This window comes from Crinia signifera, chromosome 1, assembly GCF_055691185.1.
Source record: "Crinia signifera chromosome 1, ASM5569118v1, whole genome shotgun sequence".
Classification (NCBI taxonomy): Eukaryota; Metazoa; Chordata; class Amphibia; order Anura; family Myobatrachidae; genus Crinia; species Crinia signifera.
Genome location: NC_139217.1, coordinates 303,823,848 through 303,850,543, shown reverse-complemented (window position 1 = coordinate 303,850,543; position 26,696 = coordinate 303,823,848). Strand labels below are relative to the sequence as shown.

At 43.1% G+C, this 26,696-nt stretch overlaps 1 protein-coding gene across 8 annotated transcripts in view; it reads left to right on the top strand.

The window, feature by feature from the left end:
- TRPM3 (transient receptor potential cation channel subfamily M member 3) overlaps nucleotides 1–26,696 on the top strand; it is a 637,712-nt gene that overhangs the window by 441,842 nt on the left and 169,174 nt on the right. For all 8 annotated transcript variants that reach the window (XM_083186086.1, XM_083186082.1, XM_083186083.1 and 5 more), the window contains exons 2-3: nucleotides 22,549–22,628; nucleotides 26,294–26,498. In XM_083186086.1, the coding sequence (XP_083042212.1) occupies nucleotides 22,549–22,628; nucleotides 26,294–26,498 (285 nt within the window). The remainder of the gene's footprint in view (nucleotides 1–22,548; nucleotides 22,629–26,293; nucleotides 26,499–26,696) is intronic.

Here is a 26,696-nt window from a genome sequence, read left to right as displayed (position 1 = left end):
CAGGGGCAGGCTGGGGGCAGGGTGCCACATGTCCTCCAGGCCAGTATGACTATGTTCTGGCTGGGTCGGCTGTGTGCATCTTGCACACACCGCACCAGCCATCACCGCTGCAGCCGCCGGCCACCTCCGTGTCCATCGGCTTCCTGGTCGCACAAATGTAAGGCCAAAAATAACCGCCGCCTTAGAGGAGACACACTAGAGGTACTGCTATACCTCTAGTGTCTGTCAGAAGAGAACAGCGCGGCCAGCGCTACCCAGAAGTGCGGATTCGGGTAATGCTGGCGCGCTATTTAAATGGAACCCTTTGGCGATGAGCATGTACCCTGGCTCCCCCCTGCAAAAAAATATATCACTTCCCATGTCATCAAGAATGAAACATCTGGCAAGAAGCATGTAACCCCTGGAAACAAGCAATATTCCTCTGACAATGAGCATGTAGGTACTTAAGCAGCAGTTATATGGGATAATATGTAATAGGCATTATTATGATTAATGGGCATTACGGTATTGGCATTATGTGTAATGAGCATTACAACGTGTGGCATTGTGTTTTATGGGCATTACGTTGTGGGCATTATGTGTAATGGGCATTACGGTGTGTGGCATATTTAGTTGGCATTACGGTGTGTGGCATTATATATTATGGGCCTTACAGTGTGTGACATTACATGTAATGGGCATTACGGTGTTGGCATTATGTGTCATGGGCATTACAGTGTTGGCATGTGTAATTCGCATTACAGTGTGTGGCATTATATTTAATTGGCATTACGGTGTGTGGCATTATATTTAAAGAGCATTACGGTGAGTGGCATTATGTTTAATGGGCATTACGGTGGGTGGCATTATGTTTAATGGGCATTATGGTGTTGGCATTATGTGTAATGGCCATTATGGTGTGTGGCATTATGTTTAATGGGCATTACGGTGTGGGACATTATGTTAATTGGCATTACGGTATGTGGCATTATGTGTAATGGGCATTATGGTGTTGGCATTATGTTTAATGGGCATTACGGTGTTGGCATTATGTGTTATTGGCATTATGGTGTGTGGCATTATATTTAATTGGTATTACAGTGATGGCTTTATGTGTAATGGGCATTACAGTGTTGTCTTTATGTGTAATGGGCATTACGGTGTGTGTGGCATTATGTGTAATGGGCATTACAGTGTAAATTTTTGCAACGCGCCTTTGGCGCGCACTGTCCCCATTTCTGGTGTATGTGTGTGGGGGAAGGATTGTTTAATCATTGCTGCATACTAGAGGAGAGGGGGTAGGGTGGTGAAACAATGGCGATGGTGATGGGCCACTTGCTTGTGTTGCCCCCCAGGCTGGAAGTTGCCAGCCAGCCCCTGTCCTCACTCTATATTAATATTTAAAAAATGTTTAATTTCTTTAAAGATAAAAGACTCATAATAGTAAAATAATGTAAAACTAATGTGGAATCACACAAATGTTGTAGGTGGTTTACAATAACTGTGAGTTATACTATCCCGTGTGATCTGCAGCTGCAGCATCAGTAAGAGTCAGTGCCAGCATAGATTACATATAGTGAGAAAACTGCTACGATCGATACCACTTGAACCAATCGTTTAGGGAATTACAGTTCAGTTAGACGTGTAGCTTGATGGCATACGTACATGAGGGGATATATAGAAAGCCAACCTGACTGACTAATTGGAGACAACATGTCACTGAATAAGCTACAGGATTTGTACATACTAATAATATAACTGTATGAAAAGTATTGTATGATTGAAATGATCTTATATCAATTTTCATGGTTGTCCACGTACAAAAGACATTACATAATATTGTAGGTGTAAAATTACATAAACCATCGACACTGAAGCATTCCAAGTGGTTCAGCTTGGGGTTGTAGATGGAACCTCTAACAGTCAGTCATTGTCAGCCCCCATGGACTGCCCAAGTCTGGGTACTTTGATAATGCACCAGCCAATGAGCTCATAGCTGTCATTTTCTAAAATTGCAAGACTTTAACTTGACAGTTAGGGGCTGGTTGGTTGGTGTGTTATCACCAGCCATTGTTTAACTTTACCACCAGTTATAAAAATGATCTTGTATTTTTTCAAATAGTTATTGAATTGACTGCATGGGGATAAAATTATCGACACAGGGACCAATGCATGTTTGTATGCAATAGCAGATGTTTACCCAACAAAGTAATTATTAGCAGACTGTGCATGCACAGCGTTGTGTCAAGGTGCAATTGCGCTGTCTCTGAGATTGTATTATTGAGTTATTGAAAACCGTCCCTATCATACATGGGGAGAAGCGGTATCAGCGTATATAATGTGCGCTGATCGGTGTGGTATGGCGGTCCGACAGAAGTGACGTGACTCACTGACAGTATAAATACAGACTCCATAGCAGGTTTACACTGCCTTTGAGGAAGAGCCTACAGGGCTCGAAATGCATCAGGCTGGTGACTGATACCTGTGACATCGCTTTTGGGACAGTGCATGCATTTGGAGCCTGGCGGGAGCACATCAGGATTGTTGCCCTGCCACCACTCACATCCTGCAGGCTCCAGTTGCCCCTTTGGGGTAAGATGCCAGTCCACATTATTGGATTGTATGTTATATTTCTTGCCATCTCATGTTGAATTAAATGAAACTTCCATTTTATTTAAGCTCCTGGTGTCCATCACAAATAATTCACCTCCAAAACGTACCCTTATGGTTAAGGGAAACCATACTGCTGTTGGACAAAAGGGCAGCTAAGACAGTGCTCAGGTACAAATATCCCAATCTATCAACATTTTTTATATTAAGTAGAGAAGAAGAACTTTACCCATGTTCCATGACTGGTGGGAGCATGAGAATAACACTTCCTATGTTACCTGGCTCCCAGAAGCCAGGTAACAAGTGTACACAGTATGGACCTTATTCTGGTCCACCCGCATGTCCGCCTGCCCACCCCTCACTCGCCAAGTTCCCCCATCCGGCTGAGAATGGATGTTTAATATAAACATCCATTTGCAACCTTGGGGGCAGGGACGAAATCATTCAATGGTTGGCGACCATCGAATGATTCGGAAGGTGCACGCATATCTAAGACACCAGAGAGTGCCTATTTGGGAAGAGGGAGGTCACTTTTGTCATGGGTGAATTAGCATGGGAACAACCATGAAACGCTGGGCATTTCCATGGGCTCCGACCGTCGCCACAAACCCACGACCCCTGCCCGCACTGCTATGTGCAAATGGTACTTCGCCATGCACGCTCGCGCCAATCATGTGCACATGCGGGTATGCCAAACATTGCTCCCCCGTGAGGAGTGATGGAACCATAATAAGGCTCTATGGGTATGGGTATGTGTGTGTGGGGAGGGGGGGGGGGGTATTTTTAAGAAATGACTATTGGTATATAACTATAGTATTAGTCTAATCATCTTTGTATAGTATGTGCTTTTAGTTTCCACTTTAAACATCATATCCACTTGCATATGGTAAGCATGTTGACTAGCATTTTGAGTACCTTAGGGTTCATGATACCCCTAATCCTACCACTTGTACCTTAGCCTAATCTCCCCAACCCCCCTCATGTCATGAGGATATGGATAATACTGTGCTGCAAGGAATAAAAAGCAGCACAGTTTGTTTTATAAACTATAACATACCCAGAGAACACAAACACCACTGTTATCATTTACCTTTTTTTTAGTTTTCTTAACACATACAGTAGACACAAATTAGTATATTTACACAGTGCAGGTTTATAGAAGTGGTGATTCTATGTATCATTTATCTAGCATCTTCTAGAGGTGTAATAGCTAGAATCTGATTGGTTGCTACGGGCAACATCTCCACTTCTATAAACCGACACTTTAGTAACTATACCCCAAAGGGTGACACTTGCTGTTGTATGCTAATGACTAATGAAAATTTTATAGCCTATACCGGTTAGTTACTAGACTGAATGTAGGTCATATATGCTTGCTGGAGCACTATGAATTGCTGAGTGTGTCTGTGCCCTAGAGCCTGCTTTTAGCTGCTTGGCATCACAGGTAAACTCCTGCACAGCAAATTATTGTATTTTAATGTATAAAGAAATGGCATGGCGTCTTACTTTGACTCATGGCCAATTACTGGTAAGTTCTCTGTTGATAATGTAATATAATGTAATATATTAATATCCCGCACAGCCACCAGACATCCCACTCACACTCTGGATACATGTGCAGGGTCAGGGCCTTGGAGAGAGATAAAGTGGATATATAGATAAAGTACCAACCTGTCACTGGGAGGCAATGGCGTCATCTGTTGCCAGGCTCCTGCTCCCAAGGGGCACCACCTCTCCTCCCCATTGAGTTTGATTAGTTAATTGAAAGCCGGTGATCAGGGGCTGATTTAGGGGTCAGGCCGCCCCTAGGCACAACATTTTTGCACCACTCCCCACATTATATACATTATACCTATCACTCATTATGTATTTCAAAATGCTCTACACAGCATTTTGTGCTGATTGGCTGTTCCTCTAACAAGTGTGATTCTGCTCAGAGGGTAGGATGCAGTGGTGACTAGGATCCGGGCGATGAAAGGGAGTCGAGATGGGGGGGGGGGGGATTTGGGTTGAAGCTTCTTGTGGAAAATAGCAGCAGCTGAGAGATCAGGAAAGACTGGGGTGCCGCTGCACCTCCCTACCTATGGTGTTTGGAGAGGACACAGAGCCGGTCATCTTGGATGCAGGAACATGAAGGGAGGAGGAGGGAGAGGACAGTGCTGCTGGTTGCCCAGCGATTACAGAACTTTGGAACTGCCCCAGCCTGCCATTGGATGGAGGAGAGAGGAGGCCAGTAGCGCACCTCTCTAATCTACAGTGCTACAGTCGGCCCTCTGCAATTTCAAATGCAGCTCCAGCTCATGGGCCAATCAGAGATCACTTCCTGGCAGCCAATAACTATGGCAGCCGGCCTGTGAGCTCTGATTGCCTCACAAGGCTACACTGCTGACTGTCAGACTGGGGGCCAGATGTATCAAACTTTTAAAACTGATAAAGTGGAGAGTGATAAACAACCAGCCAATCCGCTCCTACCTGTCATTTTTCAAACCCAACCTGTAACATGAAATGGCTGGCTATTTATCATTCTCCATTTTATCACATTTTTAAGCTTGATACATCTGGCCCTGGGGCAGCAGATGTGGAGGGCAGCGCAGCCTCAGTAATGTTAGGCTGATCGCTGCTAATGCTGATATATGACAATGGATCATCCTGCACTCCTTGCTTCCGGCCTGATGTTTACATTATCTCCAGCACCATCCGCTAAGTGGCTGCAGGAACGCATTGCATGGGATATGTCCCATCTCACAGCTGCGGCCCATAATAGGTGCCTCCCCTAGACCCGTGCCCCACGAGCCTAGCGACCAATCCGGCCCTGCCGGTGATATTGATTGTGTGCCTGGCTCCGCCTCCAAACAGGACAAAAGATGTCACACTGTCTTTATTCTAAACATAATTTATACAAGTGTCACACCCTGTATTGGAACCCATGATCAGTCTTACTGGAAATAGACACCTAGCTGATTGAGATATTTGGGGGACACCAATATTTTATCATGTGTTTCATATGTCAGTGCCCGCCCTCAATATGGCGATCAGCGGGCAATAAACTTGCTAGGCATCAAATTTACACTGCCTAGTGAGCACGTCTGAATCAGGCCCAAAGTCACCTTTGCCCAAGCCTGGATATCACTGTAACCTGCACTGTTAGTGTGCCTTCGAGTGCCAAACGTGCTGTGAGAGATGTGCAAAATATCTGATAAAAATGGTAGCGTCACTCATGGCAACTGTTCTATTTTTGGTGCAGTGTTTAACAAAACTTCTAGTAAGTGACTTCAGATCATTTGCCGGCAATAACTAAAGGGAATCATATTCCTTGACTTCGACACAGGCATTTTCAGAGGATATTTTGCACTCACAGCAACGTTGCCACTCAAAGGATTAAGAAGCGAGGTTGTGAATGCCTGTTCGGTACTTGTGTATTTTGGCGGCGCCCCCGATGTCCGTCGTACGACGAACAGATCGCATCGCATCGCATGCCATGCACCCGATGGCATACGATGCGATGCGACGCGATTTTGACCCCCTATACGACCAAAAATCGTATAAGCACCCTAAAGGGTGCTTTTGAGCACCCAAATGGGTGCTTACAATGTTAAATGCACCCCCACGCCACCCCCCCACTATAAACGTGTACCCGAAGCGTGGCGAGTGCAGCGAGCCCGCGAGGGGCGGCGGTACGCGTCCTACGACCTTTTCATACCCCCACTATCCACGTCGGCATGGAGTTGAGAATAGAATAGTGTGGCGAGGTAAACGTGTCCCTTCGCGGGCTTCACAGGTATCCGCGGCCGCTCGCCACGCTTCGGGCTCGGTGGCTCGCTGCGCTCGCCACACTATTCTATTCTCAACTCCACGCCGACGTGGATAGTGGGGGTATGAAAAGGTCGTAGGACGCGTACCGCCGCCCCTCGCGGGCTCGCTGCGCTCGCCACGCTTCGGGTTCATGTTTATAGTGGGGGGGTGGCGTGGGGGTGCATTTAACATTGTAAGCACCCATTTGGGTGCTTAACATTGTATAAGCACCCATTAGGGTGCTTATACAATGTTTAATCGCATCGCATCGTATGGCATTGTATGCCATGTACAATGGCATACAATTTCAAAATTGTATGCCATCGTGCACTATCGTACAATATCGCGTCGCATCGCATACCATCGTATGCGTTATGGTATGCGATGCGATGGGCGCCGCCAAAATACACAAGTACCGCCTGTTCTACTGTGCCAGGGACTGATGTAAATTACTAAAATGAATGACTACATATTATATGCATAATGCCACACAATATGTATGTACTAAATGAATACATGTTAATGAAGAAATTACTCAGTAGAAAATATTGTATTAAATTCTGTTGTAATTATTGAGCAGTAGGAGAATTATTATTCCAGTTATAGGGCACCTACTGTATTGTGACTTTTCCTCCAACACCTGAGAGTGTAGAGTAGGTGCACAGCATATAGCGGGCTGTTCCAGCTATTCAAGGTGAACATAATGAATAAGGCTAAAAAGAATAGGCATAAAAAACATTTTTATTAGCCCAGAAATTGTTTAATAAATGTAATGCACATAGGCCCTTATTCTGATTCCTTCACTCCGCTGTACAGGGGAGCGATGGTTATAAACTGTGCATGCAGCTGCTTTTTGTGAGCGGACGCGGTGAATTGCTTATTCGCCAGTCTATTTGCACCTAGCATTGCGGGTGGGGGTCGTGGGGTGGCAGCAAGGGGTAACGCCCATGGGTGTTCCAATGCTAATGTGGGCAGCTGATGTCCTCTTCCCATATAGGGACACCGCAGATCTAAGACACCAGAGCACTGTAGAAATCAATTGATGGTCGGCGACCATCAAATTATTTCTGCCCCGCATGCAAACTGCAAATGAATATTTTTGCTAAATATCCATTCTCAATTCCACGTTCACATCTGAATCAGCCGCACAGTGCCTTCTCACTATCCACGATTACGTGATGTTTAGAAAGAGAATAAATGGGAACTTTTCTTGTAAGGAATGGAAAATATATTTGCCTTCTGTCTAGGAGATATCTAGGAGACTTCCAAATTTCTCCAGAACCCAAAGAGTGTAGACCAGCCTGAATTGGGCATTTCGGGGAGCTTAAAGCAGGGATCATCATGGCCCATCCGCTACAAAGTATAATTGCACAAATTGTACTATCAAGCAAAATTTGGGTACTTGTTTAGTTTCACGGTGACAGATATCACATGTGATATCACATACGATTTGCATGCGATTTGCATAAGATTCGACGTGCGATGCGATTTATTACCTGTTCATAACTCCACTTTCCACTACGGCATGGAGTTGATTTTATATAGTGTGGCGAGCGCAGTGAGCCACCGAGGCCGAAGCGTGGCGAGCGGATTACTTTACACGTATTCTGTGGCGAGAGCACACGGAATACATGTAAAGTTATCCGCGGCCCCTCGCCACGCTTCGGGCTCGGTGGCTTGCTGCGCTCGCCACACTATATAAAATCAACTCCATGCCGTAGTGGATAGTGGGGTTATGAACAGGTACTAAATTGCATCGCACATCGAATCGTATGCAAATCGCATGCAAATCGCATGCAATATATATGCCACCGTGAAACTAAACAAGTACCGAAATTTGTGTTGCTTCCTGGTGCAATTTATGGTACAATACTTACCTTCCCTCATTGCTGGTACCCCTCGAACAAGTGTCAGCAACTATGGCATCGGAATCCCGTCATAATGACAATACCAGCACCGGAATTCCAACTGCCAGGATGCCGAACGTTAGTATGTCGGGGTGGGCTAGGCCAAGGCCGTGGAAGGGGTGGTAGGTTTAGGCACTAGGGGTGACTTAGTGTTAGGCTGCAGGGGGGGGGGGGGGTATAGGATTAGACTATGAGGAGGGTTATGGGGAAGGTTATGGTTACATCTATGTTTCTATGGTTAGATGGGGGTTAGTATTAGGCTGTGGGTGGAAGGCTTTTGTTTAGGCAGCAGGGTGGTTAGGGCTAGTCACTAGCGGTGAGGGTTAGGGTTAAGCGGGGAATAGTTAAGCTTTGGGGAGGGAGGGTTAGGGAGGGAAAGGGGAGGGAAAGTATAATTATCTGACCCCTGTCAGGGTTCCCTCCTTCAGGATGCTGATGGCATTATTCTGAACGCCCGCATCCCAACCACCCATCATTCCTTATGTATCCCTGATTTAAGTGTCCTTCATTTTTCGAATTAAATGTAAGTTAAAAAGAGCAAGGCGTATTGGTGTATTAATTAAGTGAAGAGGATAAGCGGTCTGAGCCAAACGCTTATAAAGCTGAAGCATGTTCAAAACTATCTATATGAACTCATTGAATCGGTGAATGCTAATGAAACTTTGAGACTTCAATTAACCAAAGATTTATAAAAGCCCTAATCTGTATTAAATGAAATCCCTTAATAAATCACATGGAAAAATGTTTAAGTAATAATCAGCAAGCCTTGTTACAGGAGCCTGCTGTGGCAACAGTAATGGAATGCACGGTGTAATCAGATTCCACAACGATTAAGAAACACAGGGGGTAATTCAGACCTGCTCGCTATACTGCGTATATTCGCTGCCTAGTGAGCAGGTAAATGCTGCCCCACCAAACGCAAACCCCCCTGCCGCCCAAATCCCCAGGCTACAATGTGAGCAATGTGTACACCATCGAATGATTTTTCCTCTTTCCTCTGTTTGTAATAAAAAGTAAGTTTGTACTTACTTCTCTGATGGACGCTTCCGGATGCATTCAGGGCGGGCCCTGACTTCATGTGACATCGTCTTCCTCTGCATTTGCTGAGATCCGTCCAGCGTTTTCATGGGCGTGCCCACTGTGTTTGTGGGCACGCCCATGAAACATTGGGCGGACTACAGAAAACGCTCCCTGTCACTCAGGCTACGAGCACCTCGGCGAAGAGAAACTTCGCCAAAGGCGCTCGCCGTCGGGGCCTGCACGTGCACATTTCCAGATTTTAGTGCATGTTGTCAGCTTTTTTTATTAACTTGCAAACAAATATCTATCTAGCACTTGCATATTTTTACAGTAAGAAATTGTAGTTTTATTAAGGCATAATATATTCAGTGGAGCAATGGTTTCCTAATTACAGTATGTTGTTTTAGCAATTTGCCTCAGTTTTTTCATTTCTATCGTAAACCAGCATATATGGTGGGGGGAATTCAGTTAGCCCAGACAAAGTTTTTATGCTGTAAAAACTAAACTTCAATGCAAATTTTTTACCTCAATAATTTATGGATAATACAAGTTCCCTTGTTGAAAAAAAAAGTGTTTGCGCAAAAAGACACAGGATCTGGGATAAGTTCCACACGTTCCTGGAGCCATATATTTTCGCAATTGCTGACTTAAAAAATTGTTCATAGTGCAGTAGCATGGCTTTTGAGTCTAATTGAATATACACAGGGGGGAATAAGCAGGTTCTTCAACAGCAGAGTAGTGCTAAAGTGTGTCAAAGTGATTTGAAAATGCAGAAAAATGCATACAGTGGGCGGATATATTGTGTTGTGAATCCAGCGAAAGTGCAAGATGCCAGCTGACCTCGGATGTTTTTTCCTTTCCATACATTTGTAAAGTATCTACTGTCAGCATGGATTTGCACCAGCCCTGCATGTGGTGCAAGAGATCCATCTGATGGTGCATAGGCATGGCTCTGAATAGTTCACAGCACACCCTCAACAGGGACTAAGTAAAAACCGGACTCGGACAAGACCCCGGAATGCCGGACCGGACATCAAACTCTGCATTCTAGAGCTTGTAGTGTCCGGTCCGGGGGGGGTGTCTTTTCCGGTGGGATGCCTGTGATAGCTTTCACCAGTGAAGGGACATGGGGAAGGGGAGATTACAGTCTCCCCTTGTGGTCCGGACCGTTCCGGTTTTTGCTACATATCCACACCACACAGGGAAGCTGTCCCAGGCAGCCCCCTGGACAAGACACCCCCTGGACCGGACACTACAAGTTCCAGAATGCAGTATGATGTCCGGTCCAGCATTCCAGGGTCTTGTCTGGTTTTTACCCATATCCTCACAATGAGCCATATGCACTAAGCTTGAAAGTGTAATAAAGTTAAGAGTGATAAACTACCCACCAAGCAGCTCCAAATTGCCATGTTACAGATTGAGGTTGAACATTGACCATTATGAGCTGATTGGCTGGTTGTTTGTTACTCCCCACTTTATCACTTTTGTGAAGCTTAGTGCATCTTGCCCACTATATGGGAATGCCCAGTTGCCATGCAGTTACACCCATGCAGCTGTGACTGGGATGTGTACGGCACCCATAGTTGCTTATTCTTGGCTACGGAGTATTTGCTCTGCAAAAATCACATGATCCATTAACAAAACTCTGAATCTTTATTTGTCAGCCCTTAGCTCCCAATACATTCTCCCACCTGCAACCTTGAAGGTCATACTGTACTTTCAGTTGTTGGAGTACCAGAGGTTATCAGCATATTTTGTCTGGTACACTTCTACACCATCACAGTGCAGTAGCCAAACTTTGTGTCTCTTGCAACCACCGTCACTGCTGATCTTTGCAGCATGGTGTTATGTCATATAACACACTGGATTCATTCTTTGCAGATTAACAATATCTCTTGTGTGTGCAGATTCCTCCGCACTTTAGCACACTGTTTCTTTTGAAGAATGTGCTTTATAGAGCTAAGCTCTCAGTGGCCAGTACAGTACACCTTATCACGCTTTCACATGCTTTCTTTTTGCTGTAGAAGGGGGGGTGAAAACAGCCTGTCAGGGCTTGTGCCAGTTAAATCCAAGCTCTTGGGGGATTTATTTTTCTATTGGCGTCAGATTAGGTGTTCAAATCATTCAGTGTACTGGGGGGCTGCAATAAAGGTCTGTGGAAGTTTTAATGAGGCTAATCCCACAGCAGTACATTCCAAGTAGCTAATGGGCTCAGGTTCAGTGCTTACCCTACCATCAACTGAGCCAGAATGGAGGGACTTGTGTAGTGGGCAGTGATGATGTATGATTATGCTAATGGTCAGCAAGGAAGAACCAGAGACAGCAGCACACACTTTGCAGGACTGACTGCGCTTGGTGCTGACATTGCTGCAAGCTCATTCAAAAAGTTTACAGTTTAAATTTGGATAACTACAAAGGTAAATGAATATAACATCTGTCATTTCTATTCTGTCATAAAATATCTATCTATCTGTCTATCTATCTATTTATCCATTTCTCCATCTCTATTTTTGTCTGCCTATTTGTTTATAATTGCTTTAGGAAAGTTAATGATATTGTGCAATAAGTTGTAATAAGTTCATTCTTAATATAACACTTTAAGAATGTACTGAATGGCAAGTGTTGTAAACTTTTAATTCTAATGTAATATAGCGATGTGTGTTTAATTCTCAGGTCAGGGTTCAATATGTTGAGCACCCCTGCTTTAGATAATAATTGGTTGATTTACAAAGTTACAGGAGATATGGAACATCATAACAGCAAAGAATATACATGGTGTTTGGTCAGTGCAATATTTAATGACAGTGACAAAGGTACAACCATGCAAGAGTGGTTATTAGGAATATATTATTGACTTGCATTATATAACAGTATAAGCCATAAGACATGCATTGCTGTATGTGCTTTGGAAATTGTTATATGTGGAGTTCAAATAATAATAATAATAATAATAATAATAATAATAATAATAATGATATATGGAAACATCATATTAATGATTTCTAAACTTATAAACATTGTTGTAGCATCACTTGAACCCAACTTTGAATGTCATGTGCATTACAGGCTTGTGGTTACTATTAGATACTGCAGACTACAGAGAAGCATTGTGGTCACACTTGTTTCAGGCTGCTGCTGCTGCTGCTGGAACACACCTAGTTCATAAGATAACTGGGGGAATCAATTCCCCAGGACAAATGTAGTCTATTATACAGATGATACAGTATGTATGTTAAACATTGTCTGTAGTCTGCATATGGTAACAGTGGCTCATTATTCAAAAGGTAGTTATGTGTTACAATTCATAGGGTTACCATGATAAATACATTTTTGTTAAGTTGATACATTTAGTGGATTTAGGATAATGTATATACAGCAAATGACAGCCTTTTAGTTGGAGAAATTCTAATATATTATTATCCTTTATTTTTATGGTGGCACAAGGGATCCACCGCATCCTCCCCATATTTAGAAAATGAAAAGTGTGGGAAAATCTGTTTTCTTTTCTCCTGTCAAAGTTAAGCAATGGGGGGGGGGACTATTTTTTATTAAGTATTACATTCAATATCATAGCAGGGACTGTAGGTGGCATTATGTTTGCTTTCACAGGAGAAAGGTAGGGAAGAGTATAGAATACTCCAGAGTGTGTGGGGCTTAACTCTCTCTGCACGTTACCTGTCACCTGCAGATCACATGCTTTTGCCTATTTGAGAAAGATTGTGCTTTTGCAATCAACTCTGAATGAGGCCCATTGTCTATCCACATGAGGTTTCATATAAATATACAGCAAAATCATCAATAATGTTATATATATCTGCACATTTCACTAAATAGACCCACTGACCATATTAAACAATAGAGTTTAGTTCATATATTGGCCAATACATTTAAGCTTGCCGCCACCATCAAGTGACTCATGGGGTGAAATGTAATAGGATGAGAGATTCAGAAAGTGAGAGATTTGGTAAGAAATCTCCAGGTTTTATAAAGCGGCAAAATCACACTGGTTTTGCAGTGTAAATGTTTGCAGCTTCAACACTATTACATTTCCCCCATGGTGTTAAACCCAGAGCTTTACCCATGCAGTTATCCAACACATGCTTTTTAATAAATTTACTTTCTTTTGCCTGTTCATATACAATTTTTTTGGACTGATAAAATATGTCAGTAGTGCGACATACAGGATTTTTCTTAGTCTAGTTAAATAGTATCTCATGATATAAAAGCAAGTGTCCTTGAATCTCAGTTTATAAATAAAGGGCTGATTTATCACCGAAAAGAGGACAAAAAAGACAGCGCAGAGAATTGTCTGTTAGATAAGATTTAAAAAAAAATTGAATTGAGTTTTAAAATATGCAACAAGTTTTGAAACTCACTGTTTACAATACATGCCATGGTGCTCCAGCGGATCGGCTCCTAACTGTCACTCTTTAAATACGGAATGGTTAGGAGCTGACAGACTGGAGCAACATTTATCACACACAGTGAGTTTTTAAACTGGTTTCACATGATACAACTTGTTGATAAATCAGCCCCTAACACTCTTATGGTGTGTACACACTCTGCGATTTTGCTTGCGATTTCATCCCGATTCAATTGGGATCGAATCGTACGATTCGCAAAATGCATTTGATTTGACTATATAGTACAGATTTGTACTATATAGTCTTGCCTGCACAGTCTATTTTACTGTTCGATTTACACTAAATGGGAGTGTACATCGAGATAGAATCGGCATAGAATGAGGCTGAAAACCATCCGATGTTGATTCAATTTCGATTAGATTTTTACTATATAGTCAAAATCGAACACACAATCTCACTATGTGTACACAGCATTAGAAAATATAAATTCAATATCATTATTATTATTAATAATAATAATAATAATAATAATATATGTAGTAGTAACAGCATCATTATTATTTGCAGTAACATCATCATTATTACTTAAACAAGTAAGTTACAACAAGTGCATTCTATGGGGGTTATTCAGACCTGATAGCTGCTCTGCTAAATTACAGAGCACTGCTATCAGCTATACACCTCCCCGCCAGAGTGTAATCCTGCCCCGTACAGGCCTGCAAATGACTTAGCACAGCTTGTGAAAATTAGCTGGATCGGCGAATAGCTGCAAACCATCTAATGATTTTCCACTGTGCGCATGCTGTATGTAGTCCACAACTTACTCAGTGGCTGTTATAGAAGCAGTTGGATAAAGGCCGGAGCTGACGTCACACACCTTCCCCTCAAACGCCTGGGCACGTCTGTGTTTTCCATGAAACTCCCAGAAAACATCTGGTTACCACCCCGAAATGCTTGCTTTCTGTCAATCAACTTGCATATCTGGTCAGCGGAACGGCGGTGCAGACAGGTCAGGGGATTGGAGGATCGCCCACGCTGGTGTATGGTTCACTTTACCTCTAGTCTGCTTACTACTACAATGAATGTCTGGTATGTTGCATCTTAACCCTTTGAGTGCCAACGTTGCTGTAAGAGATTGTCAAAATATCTGCTAATAATGCCAGTGCCAGCAACTTTTCATTTTGTATAAATAAATACAAATACAGCCAAGTATTTAAGTCAATGGGCGAAATGTAATAGGGTGCGTTTTTTTAGACTAAAAAAAAATCGCACCAAATCGCACCTTTAAAAATCGCGTTTTTTGCCGCGAATTCGCATATGTAATGAGATGCGAATTAGCGGCAAAAAATGCGATTTGCCGCGATTTGCCGCGATTTTTAGTCATGAAAATGTGCGCATTTTCAGTCATGAAAATGTGCGCATTTTCATAAATGCGATTTTGTGCTAAAAAAAAAAAGTAAAAAAAAAAATGGCGTGGGGTCCCCCCTCCTAAGCATAACCAGCCCCGGGCTCATTGAGCCGGACCTGGTTCCAAAAATACGGGGGGACAAAAAGCATAGGGGTCCCCCGTATTTCTGAAACCAGCCCCGGACTCTTGGACCGGTCCTGGTTCCAAAAATACGGGGGACAAAAAATCTGGGGGTCCCCCGTATTTTGAAACCAGCACCGGGCTCCAACAGCCCGCGGTGTCATGCCACAGCCGGGGGACACTTTTTATACAAGGTCCCCCGGCCAAAACATGAGCACCGTGGCTGGTCAGCCTTGGACGGGGTACCTGGAGGAGTGGGGACCCCCCCAATAAAGGGGTCCCCCCCCCCCAGGCTTCACCCGTCCAGGGCTGAAGCCCGGGGCTGTCACCGGCGTCCGTGACCAGTGGACGCCGGCCTGATAGGGTTAAATCCATCATACATATCATTACATTGCTTTTTACCGGCGAACTACAAGTGCCAGCAGACCTCCCCCGCATGCTGGGACTTGGAGAACCACAAGTCCCAGCATGCAGGGCATTAATGGGCCCGCTGGGACTTGTAGTCCACCTGTAAAAAGAATGTTTATAAAAAACACACACACAGAGAAGTACAAGTTTATTACACACACACACCTCAATTTTACACCAGCGTTACTTACCATTCCTGGATCCAGCGCTGGTCTGGCTGCTTTACAGCCGGCTCCCCCCGAACTGACAGGCAGCGGGGAGAAGCGGCTGTCTCCGTCGCTTCTAACAGCCTCTGTAGCGCTGTCCGAGTGCTACAGAGGCTGAGAGCGTGATTGGCTGAGCTACAGTATGCGTCTCCATGGAGACGCATAGCTCAGCCAATCAGGACTGAGCTATGCGTCTCCATGGAGACGCATACTGTAGCTCAGCCAATCACGCTCTCAGCCTCTGTAGCACTCGGACAGCGCTACAGAGGCTGTTAGAAGCGACGGAGACAGCCGCTTCTCCCCGCTGCCTGTCAGTTCGGGGGGAGCCGGCTGTAAAGCAGCCAGACCAGCGCTGGATCCAGGAATGGTAAGTAACGCTGGTGTAAAATTGAGGTGTGTGTGTGTAATAAACTTGTACTTCTCTGTGTGTGTGTTTTTTATAAACATTCTTTTTACAGGTGGACTACAAGTCCCAGCGGGCCCATTAATGCCCTGCATGCTGGGACTTGTGGTTCTCCAAGTCCCAGCATGCGGGGGAGGTCTGCTGGCACTTGTAGTTCGCCGGTAAAAAGCAATGTAATGATATGTATGATGGATTTAACCCTATCAGGCCGGCGTCCACTGGCCACGGACGCCGGTGACAGCCCCGGGCTTCAGCCCTGGACGGGTGAAGCCTGGGGGGGGGGGGACCCCTTTATTGGGGGGGTCCCCACTCCTCCAGGTACCCCGTCCAAGGCTGACCAGCCACGGTGCTCATGTTTTGGCCGGGGGACCTTGTATAAAAAGTGTCCCCCGGCTGTGGCATGACACCGCGGGCTGTTGGAGCCCGGTGCTGGTTTAAAAATACGGGGGACCCCCAGATTTTTTGTCCCCCGTATTTTTGGAACCAGGACCGGTCCAAGAGTCCGGGGCTGGTTTCAGAAATACGGGGGACCCCTATGCTTTTTGTCCCCCCGTATTTTTGGAACCAGGTCCGGCTCAATGAGCCCGGGGCTGGTTATGCTTAGGAGGGGGGACCCCACGCCGTTTTTTTTTTTATAAAAACACTTTTACACATTTTTATTAACAGAACCATGCACAGATCTCAATGATCTGTGCATGGTTCTGTCAAATTCGCCTGTCAGAACCTGGTCTATTTTTTTTGCGATTTTTGGTAACATTGACCAAAAATCGCACCCTATTACATTTGCGAGTTGTATACTTTATAATGGGAAAACATCTGGATGCGAATTGAAATGTGACTAAAAATCGCACTTCTAAAAGTGCGATTTCGCGGTAAAAAGTGCGATTTTTTACCGCGATTTTCAACCTATTAAATGTGCGATTTTCGGAAAATGTGCGATTTCGGCCGTTTTTGACCAAAAATCGCACATGTCTAAAAAATCGCACCCTATTACATTTCGCCCAATAAGTCAATTAATTGAAGTTTAGTTAAACATTTCACACAAAAAGGAACAGTCGGCATTTTTTAGCGTATATTTTGAGGATCTCTCACAGCAACATTGCCACTCAAACGGTTAAACTCTGGTGCATCTCTGCAAAGGCTGGAAAAAGTAAATACAGATGCTTAGTGAATAATATTAGTCAAAAATAAAATAAAAAATAAGTTGATATATTTGACCACACTTGTGAAAACGTGTGCGTAATGCTAATTTCTATACAAGGAAAACTTGCATGTCTGGTAAAAAGTGACATAAAGGTCAGTAACAACTTCCTATAGTATTTAGAGGCTGACATTTGTGGTGATGAAAGAAAAGTACCTCATTTGGTAAAGTCACAATACAGCCTATACTGCCACACGGGTGCAGCATGTATACGGTATTGCACTGTGCCCGTTCACTCAGCATTCTTTGTGCTTCACTCTTTGGTCTAAATATACAGGCCCACAAGTGTTTGTGTAGCAAATATGGTGCCAATAATATCCCCATTGTATATTGTGTATGGGATTTACGGAGAAATTCAATAGAGAGGAATCTGAAGTTCATGGATTCCATTCAGCAGAGAAAAGTCTGGAGTAACAAGCCCATGCAGTATCTTGTTTTCTTAGAGGTACTGGAGAAGGTAGTTAATGGTTAATTTATTATAAGGCATTACATTTGTTAAACCTAGGAAAGTTGTAAGAAGAAACAAAAAAGGTAAGAAACATTTAATTGCTTTGAGGACTGAGGGGCAGATTTATTAAGCTCTGTGAAGTGATAAAGTGTCTGGTTTTTATCACCGGCCAATCATCTCCTAATTGTGAAGTTACAGGCTTGGTTTGAAAAATGACAGGTTGAGCTGATTGGCTGGTGATAAAAACCAGACAATTTATCACTTCACCGAGCTTAATAAATCTACCCCAGAGTCTTAAACTCAGCGCCCGTCCACAGATATTCCTGATTCTCTGCACATCTAGTCACGTTTCTTGTATATCAAGAGCTGTGTGAAGAAGCACGACAGATAATCTTGATGCAAAAATACGCAGTTTTGTAGTTCACATTGAGCATGAGGCACATCGTAGCTCTTTAGATTGCACGGCTTAGAAGTCAGTAGCACCACCACGGCTTACTGTACAATCACATTTACAAAACTGGGAGGCATTCAAGCAAACTTATTTTATGTAAGTTTATTTAAAGGAAAAAAAAACAGTATAAAGTACTAAAAGTATATTTTTATTTAGGTATCACGTCATTGGGAACGATAGGTTTTACAGTATTTTCAGACCATATTTATGAATTATACTACTGGAAAAATGCTAACAAAATTCCTGAAGCTAACACCAGCGGGTAGGAGGTCTTAGTGATAGTCTTCCTGGATAAGGTATTTGCTTTCCTCAACCAACAATGGAAATTAAAATGATATCCAATGTAACTGAAAAGCGAAGAATACCAGTGTCTGAGTACTATACCTTATATTTTCTAAAGTATAAAATAGCATAAATACATTAGAATAATTGCCAAAGGGAACAGTTGTTACAGGTTGGAAAAGGTTCTTTAATAAATGGAAGGTGCAACACTAAAGCCCAATACTATTAGTGATGTTGAGGGTGGCCACAGGTGAACAATATACTGTAGTGTGTATGGGCCTAAATAGTTCCTTATGTACTCGCCTATCCCATTGTTTGTTATACAGTTGGTGGTTTTATCTTATGTGGTCTTTGTTGTTTGTAGACATTTAGGGGTAGATTTACTGTAGCCTTCTCAAACAAGCAAGTAGTGACATCGCCCATACCATCCAATCAGATTCTAGCTATTATTTCTCTATTGAATTATAGAAAATGATAGAATCTGATTTCAGCAAAATGTTAACCATTTTAAATTCTAAAATAAAGTTTACAAATCTTACTGAAAAATCAATATAGTTCACATTTAATTAAAATATAGTTCTATTTCTTTTAGAAATGTGATAATTCAAAGATACTCTATACCAGTGGCTCCCAAACTGTGTGCCTAGGCAACCTAAGCTTGCCTTGGATTGGTGGCCTAGGACAAATTCATAATAGTTATGGGCAATGCAATAGGCGAAACCAGTGTTGGTGGCCGCCAATCATGAAATTTGTGGGGAAACAAAAACAAATCTGGTTCCTCACTACATAATTGATCCTAAGGATGACATATAAACACAATTTACTTCATCTTTTTTCTAAATTTATCAACAAGAAACTTTTGACCTAGGATTGCTGTGAAAATGATTTTGGTACTCTTTACTTAGAACGGCGCCCACGATTTTGATCGTGGGCATCGTTAGTAAAAAATCTCGGGCATCTCGGGCATTGAATGCACTAAAAAATCGGGTGTGATGCGACCGACGAGATGCCCGCGATTTCCCATAGAGAACAATGTTAAATGTCTCAATTGACCCAATTTTCCTGTTCAATGCCTCAATTGACCCGATTTTTCCATAGGAAACAATGTTAAATGGGCCACAGAGGCCAAATAGGCACCCTGAAGTGTATAATGGCCACCCGAATTGTTAACGCCACCCCACGATCAACGTCAACCCGAAGCGTGGCGAGCGCAGCGAGCCCGCGAGGGGCGGCGGTACGCGTCCTACGAACTTTTCATACCCCCACTATCCACGTCGGCGTGGAGTTGAGAATAGAAAGTGTGGCGAGCGCAGCGAGCCACCGAGCCCGAAGCGTGGCGAGCGCAGCGAGCCCGGCGAGGGGACGCGGACAGCTGTGAAGCCCGCGAGGGGACGCGGATACCTGTGAAGGTATCTGCGTCCCCTCGCGAGGCTCGCTGCGCTCGCCACGCTTCGGGCTCGGTGGCTCGCTGCGCTCGCCACACTTTCTATTCTCAACTCCACGCCGACGTGGATAGTGGGGGTATGAAAAGGTCGTAGGACGCGTACCGCCGCCGCTCGCCACGCTTCGGGTTGACGTTGATCGTGGGGTGGCGTTAACAATTCGGGTGGCTTTTATACACTTCAGGGTGCCTATTTGGCCTCTGTGGCCCATTTAACATTGTTTCCTATGGAAAAATTGGGTCAATTGAGGCATTGAACAGGAAAATCGGGTCAATTGAGACATTTAACATTGTTCCCTATGGGAAATCTCGGGCATCTCGTCGGTCGCATCGCACCCGATTTTTTAGTGCATTCAATGCCCGAGATGGCCATGATGGGCGCCCTTCTAAGTAAAGAGTACCATGATTTTGATACTCTAGGTCGCTGTGGTTCAAAAAGATTTGGGAACCACTGCTCTATACTTTATAGAAATGTATTCTCAGCGATCAGGGTAAATTACAAGGTATAACATCTATCCAAGTCTCCCCACACTCAAGTTAGCATTGTATATGTTTTTTTTACCATGTAATTGTATGGAACAATGTTTAGACTTCTCTTTGATAATTCCTATTACTACTGTACTTCAAACAATACAATGAAAAATATTAGGTTTTAAATTGTTATATGCTACTGTTTTCATACATAGCCTTGTGTTCTGTCATATCCCTGACCTGTAGTATGTTTCCATGTCATTATATGGATGGAGCGAATATAAAACCTGATACATGTGCAGCAGTTACAGGACGCTAACAGTATTGGCCAGTGATAGTTGGGTTTTTGGTGGGGTGAGATACATCAAAGGGACTTGAAATAGGACCAAGCAGGGGTGGAACATTTCATTATTAGGTCTTATAGCATAATTTGGTTAATGGCTCAGCAATGCTGCACTAGTTTCTCAGGCCCACCCACACTAGACTTCTGATGATGCGTGATCTGGCACATGTGCAGTTCAGAAGAGGCCTCTCAAAAGTGCACAGAGGGATCCTTGGGTGGTCACCACTTATATCCATATAGTGCTGCCCTTGAACAGACAAATTACCTCTCTGACATGTGCTTTGTTTTGGTTTTTGCCATCTACTGTATTTAAAACAAATTTTTGAATGCAGCATTCCATGATGCCAACTTTCTGATGCTTTTGTAGTTTTCAAGTAAATATTTCCAGGGCAGTAGAGGGCCCATGTATTTATCTGGGAGTGTATGTCCATGCCTAATCACCAAAGGCATGGACATACACCTTGAAAATAAAATACAGAAATTTTTTTACTTTAAGCCCCTCCTTGGCCACACTGCACCTCAGCACACAGCAGCATGTACTTGGTTGAGAAAAAGAGCAAATGCAGCTGCTGCTTTGAGGACTAGGGCCCCCATTGTACCCCTCCATCAGGCCTGGTCCCCCCATTGGACCTGGGCCCAGGTAATTAGTACCCCACCCCCACTTTTTTGGCTCCCCTGACTATTTCAATGGTTAACTTATCAGGGCCATGCCTATATTACTCTAGAGTACTATATAATTCTATAGCACACTGCATCACAATATACTTAGTACATGTTGTTCAGGGAAATGACTTGGAAGCACAATGCTAGCTTTCCAACTATACAATAGTGTGGTGAGAGTTGGGAGATGAGTAGGGTGACCACCTCATCCTTTTTAATTCCGGACACATACTAATTACACAGGTTCTGTGGCAGTTTAAAACCAGGTGAAATTGAGTCTTGAAGTCAGCCAGCCACAGAACCTGTGTAATTAATATTTGTCCAGAATTAAAGGAATGAGGTGGTAACCCTAGAGATGAGCATCCTGCAGAGCGCTGTCTAAAGAAGCATTAAATGTAAATTACAAAATGGCTAATGACAAAGAATGAACCTGGCACATTTTCTTTTATTTTACAGGTACTGTAGGCTTTCCCTTTAGGTATTATATGGGATTATGTTGTAAATGCAACAATCGGACTATTCATACATTTACTTTCATCATTCAAATTTTGAGGCTATGGTATGAAGTGTAGGCACTGATAATAACACAATAGTAAATCACTCAGAATACGTCTAATCTTTTCTTCCTTCATCTCGCTGGCAAGTCTAGAACACTCAGGGCAAAACAAAAGCATGTTGTAGAATGGGACGGTTGTTGTAAATCAGTATTATCCTTCTGTTTGTATAGAAACCCTAAAGCAAATGTTTTCCCACAAGAATCAAGCTAATGTTACGAGAACAGTGAACCTGTTCTTGAAATAGCTATGCAGACTTAATAACTGAATTAATTCTTCTCAGACTAATATCAGTCGACGTATGTATAACACAATTGGAATTCTTTTCCGTGGGTTCTTTATTTCATATCTTATGCCAAAATGGTCATTTTTAGGTCAAATAAGATGTTATTGCATATTACACCACATTTCTATTGTTTTAGGTTATTATTTAGCCTTGGAGTGCTAACCTATTTACATTTTGGTGTCTATTTCCTTTAGGCCCAGAAATCATGGATCGAAAGAGTATTTCACAAGAGAGAATGTGTACACATTATACCAAGCACCAAAGACCCCCATAGGTAAGTGTTGCATGAGTGGAAACTGGGTAAATTGAAATGTAGGTATGACTAAAGTATTATTGTCGATTATATGTTGCCTACTTGCAGAGCAGCCATCGTCCAATCATTTATACTGAAAAAAAAACAGGTAGATTTTGCCATGTAAATGATTGCTGCTTTAAAAAAATGCAAAATTCTCCCAAAATCTCTCACTCTCTGATTCACACACCCTATTACATTTGGCCCATCATTGCTTTCTTGCGTCTTTGCCACTACCAGGTCTATCACCAAAAGTGAGGGGCTACAAAGTGTCTACTTTTAGAATTAGGGGCGGGATGTTGTAACATCTGCAGCCCTGTTTTTGCCCCCCTTCGCTGTAACATATGTGGTTATTAACGCAAGGGACAGCTCTTGCGATAAGAGCTGTCCCTTATGATGCGGTGCCGGCACAGGACTTCCGGGTCTGTGACCCAGGAGTACATCTGCGCATGCATAAAGTGACGGCGCTGGCTGTAGGGCATGCTGTGAGGGATTCGTGACGGATCCCTCAAACAGTGCTGCGGTAAGAAGCCCATAGGCTTCTGCAGGGAATCGCCAGCTTTCGCTGGCGATTCCCTTCGCAGCACTGCCACTGCGGAGAGGCCAGAGAGCATACAGAAATGTGGTAAAAACCCCAATAACTGGGTTTTTACCACATTTCTGTGTTAGAGAATTGCCCCCTAGGTCAGCATTAATGTATTGGGTGTGGTATATGGTCCCGACATCTGGGATCCCGACAGTCATTAGCCCGACGTCGGGATCCTGACTGGCCGGACTCAGTCAGCGGGGCGAGCGCAGCAAAGCCCCTTGCGGGCTCGCTGCGCTCGCCATGCTGTGGGCACGGTGGCTCGCTATGCTCGCCACCTATTCTGTTCTCCCTCTATGGCGGTCATGGACCCCCACGAGGGAGAATAGTCGGTGGTCGTCGGGACCCCAAGTGTCGGGGTTTAGACTGTCCCAACTTCGGGGTAATGACTGTCAGGATCCTGACTGTCTGGAAACTGTCTGGCACCCAATGTGTTAGTAATGCCTTGCATGGAAGAGTGGATTTATCATTCTATTCAGTTACAGTACCTAGACTAGCTTTTCACCATGGAGTGCCACCATTAACCGCTGTTTGAAATATGCGGAACAGCCAAGGTAAGCAGACAGATAGCTCTGTCAATTGTGTTCAATTTAATTGAGTATTGTTGTAACTTTTGTCCCAAAAAAGGCAAATCCATGTCTAATTGTATCACTAATACCAGAACACTTCATTACTGCTTGAGCGCTCTAACTTTACCTCTTCAGGTAGGCAACAATATACAAAATGTTTGCACAGATGTGCACATATGCATTGAACTTTCTATTGGTAGATGTGTGTTGTGTGACATCATTGCATAATAATCTTAACACTAATTAACTATCATAACTAGAAATAAACACGCGGACAACTAAAATGCCTTTTAAAATTGGTCAACCAGAATTTATTTAAATCTTTAAACTAAATATGGTGGCAATAAGAAAGAACGGCCAGACCCCAGTGACTTTACGACTTAATGCCAACACTCATGTCAACGACATGATATTCTTTAATTTATTGGCAACGCCAACAAATGTCGGGTCTCCAACTCTCTCCCCAATACATCATAATAGAGCCGGCCAGACAGCCAAACCCCAATGGCCCCCAGTAGGAAAGCCACTTTATACAATGTATTGGGCAAAGAGCGCACCCTAAAAACAGCAGCGCAATAGCCACTGTTACTGCCGTTCTTTCCCGCCACAAATATAGGTTGACAAACCCCAACCGGCAAAGAAAAAGAAAAACGGGTGGGGACAAAAAGGTGACTTGGGGAGGGAGGGTGGGAAAAATTCCAGAGAAAGAGATGGAATATTCTATTGCCTCTCACAAAATGTCCGTTTAACCCCTCCCTGACACTCCCCTTATTTAAATCACCTACATTCTAACCTGTTAACTGTTTCCTTACCTAACTGAATTATGCAAGGCTTCCACAAACCCTCAACCTAGAAGTTTATAATCCCTTGTGCTATTTGCACTTGCTCTTCATTATGGTGTTCAGGCACAGTAAGGAAATGCAGATGTTATACAAAAGTATAAATCAAGCATACAGTGTCCAGATGAAACCAAATAAAAATACTGTACAGTAGGTACTCTCAGAATCCCCGGTACCTCAAACAAAAAATGCTGTACAACAGAATGGGAAGCAGAAAGGAGCAGGAAACTGTGATCAATCAATTTCCAGACATAAACATCACGTTGCAGACAACCACTGCAAATTTCTAAATACACAAATGTTAAATTGCTGAAAGAGGTTAAAAGTGATACATTATTAAAAGTGTAACTACTTAAGAAAATGAAATTGTACCACCACCTTTGTACCCAGGGAAGATCTAATGCCTTTGTATTCCCCTGGTGTTCTCACAAAAGGTCAATGCTATGGAGGCAATACAGATACTGCAGCAGATTAACTTTTATTTGATGTATTACCGTTTTCTAACATGGCTTGATAATAAAGTCTTTAATGCTGACAACCGCAGTAACCACATAGCTAAACTGTATGAGAGCAGCCACAAGCGTACAGATGATATAGCTTTACATCATAGTTGCCTACCCTCCTGCATTCTGCAGGAGACTCCCTGAAATAGCAGCAATCTCCCTCTCTCCCTCATTAGTGTAGCAATCTCCCCCATTTTACCTAGCCCACATTACACAGTTACATTTCTGGGTAAAAAAGGAGTGAGAGATAGATACATTTACATTGAATTATCTGCACCATTTCCTAGCACTTTACCAAGTATAGTAGCTGTTACTAACTGCTTTGGGGCTCATCTACATTTGGATATACTGTAAGTAATTATAAAAGACTCCTCTCAGATGTAGCAGTACACACCCACGCTTCTAGGTGCAACGTGCACAATCTATTTTCACAATCTCTTCATATATGGAACTGGACACGCCCTTTGGGAGGAGCATGACAGCCCCCTCAATGGGGCGCTGTGCAAAATTCTGCTACCAACTATAATCTCCCTGAAACTAGTTTTCAAAAGTAGGCAAGTATGATTTACATTTCACAGGCGAATCAGGATTGGTAAGAACTATTATTTTACATTGTGTTTAACAGGGTTTACAGTGCAGGCAATTGAATAACTGTGGGCATTCCTGTCAGGAGCTACTGTTCATCTCCTCACTTTAGCTGAATTTCCCTCAATGATATTTACTTTGTATACAATAGAACTAGCATATTGCACTATATAACTGGGAACAAAACAGCATTAAAACAAATCTCGGTAATAACAAACAGACAAAGAGGTGAGAGGGTCCTGCTTACAATATATACTATGATATACTGTATATTATATGATATAGTAAAGATATAATGAAGAAGTGTATTGCATTATGTCTCAGGTGACTGCTTTTTAGTGGGTTTATCATAAACAGAGCAAATATGTTGATAGAGTGTAAATGTTATATTGAGTGTAATCCCAGCAAGACAAAGATGAAAGACTGAAGTCTGATAGCTTTCCCTGTGTTTGAGGTCAGCATTCTGTGGAAAGCATAACACAGGACAGGTGCATTACTGTAATGGAGATTATCATGCTTCGAATGCTGCGTTATAATGCTGAGTATTGTCTTCTTTGTTTTGCAGGTGTTGCTGTGGGCGTCTCATAGGACAGCATGTTGGGTTGACTCCGAGCATATCTATCATCCAAAATGAGAAGAATGAAGGCAGACTTAATCGTAATGATGTTCAGTCAGAAAAGTGGTCAGTTGGAAAACATACACAGCTCAGTCCAACTGATGCCTTTGGGACTATTGAATTCCAAGGAGGGGGGCACTCCAATAAGGCCATGGTACTGCTCTCCTGTTTCTTTATCATTCTTGGACATATTAAACACTGGTCCTGTCTGTACTGAATCACTTTCATCCTGTAATTTCTATTGTGATTAACATTCTCATGGTATCTGCAGCGCTGGATTGCAATAGCTATTAAAGTTTCACCTTTGTTAATGTTACTTTGTGGCTTAATTGATTGGAGATTCATTAGCAAA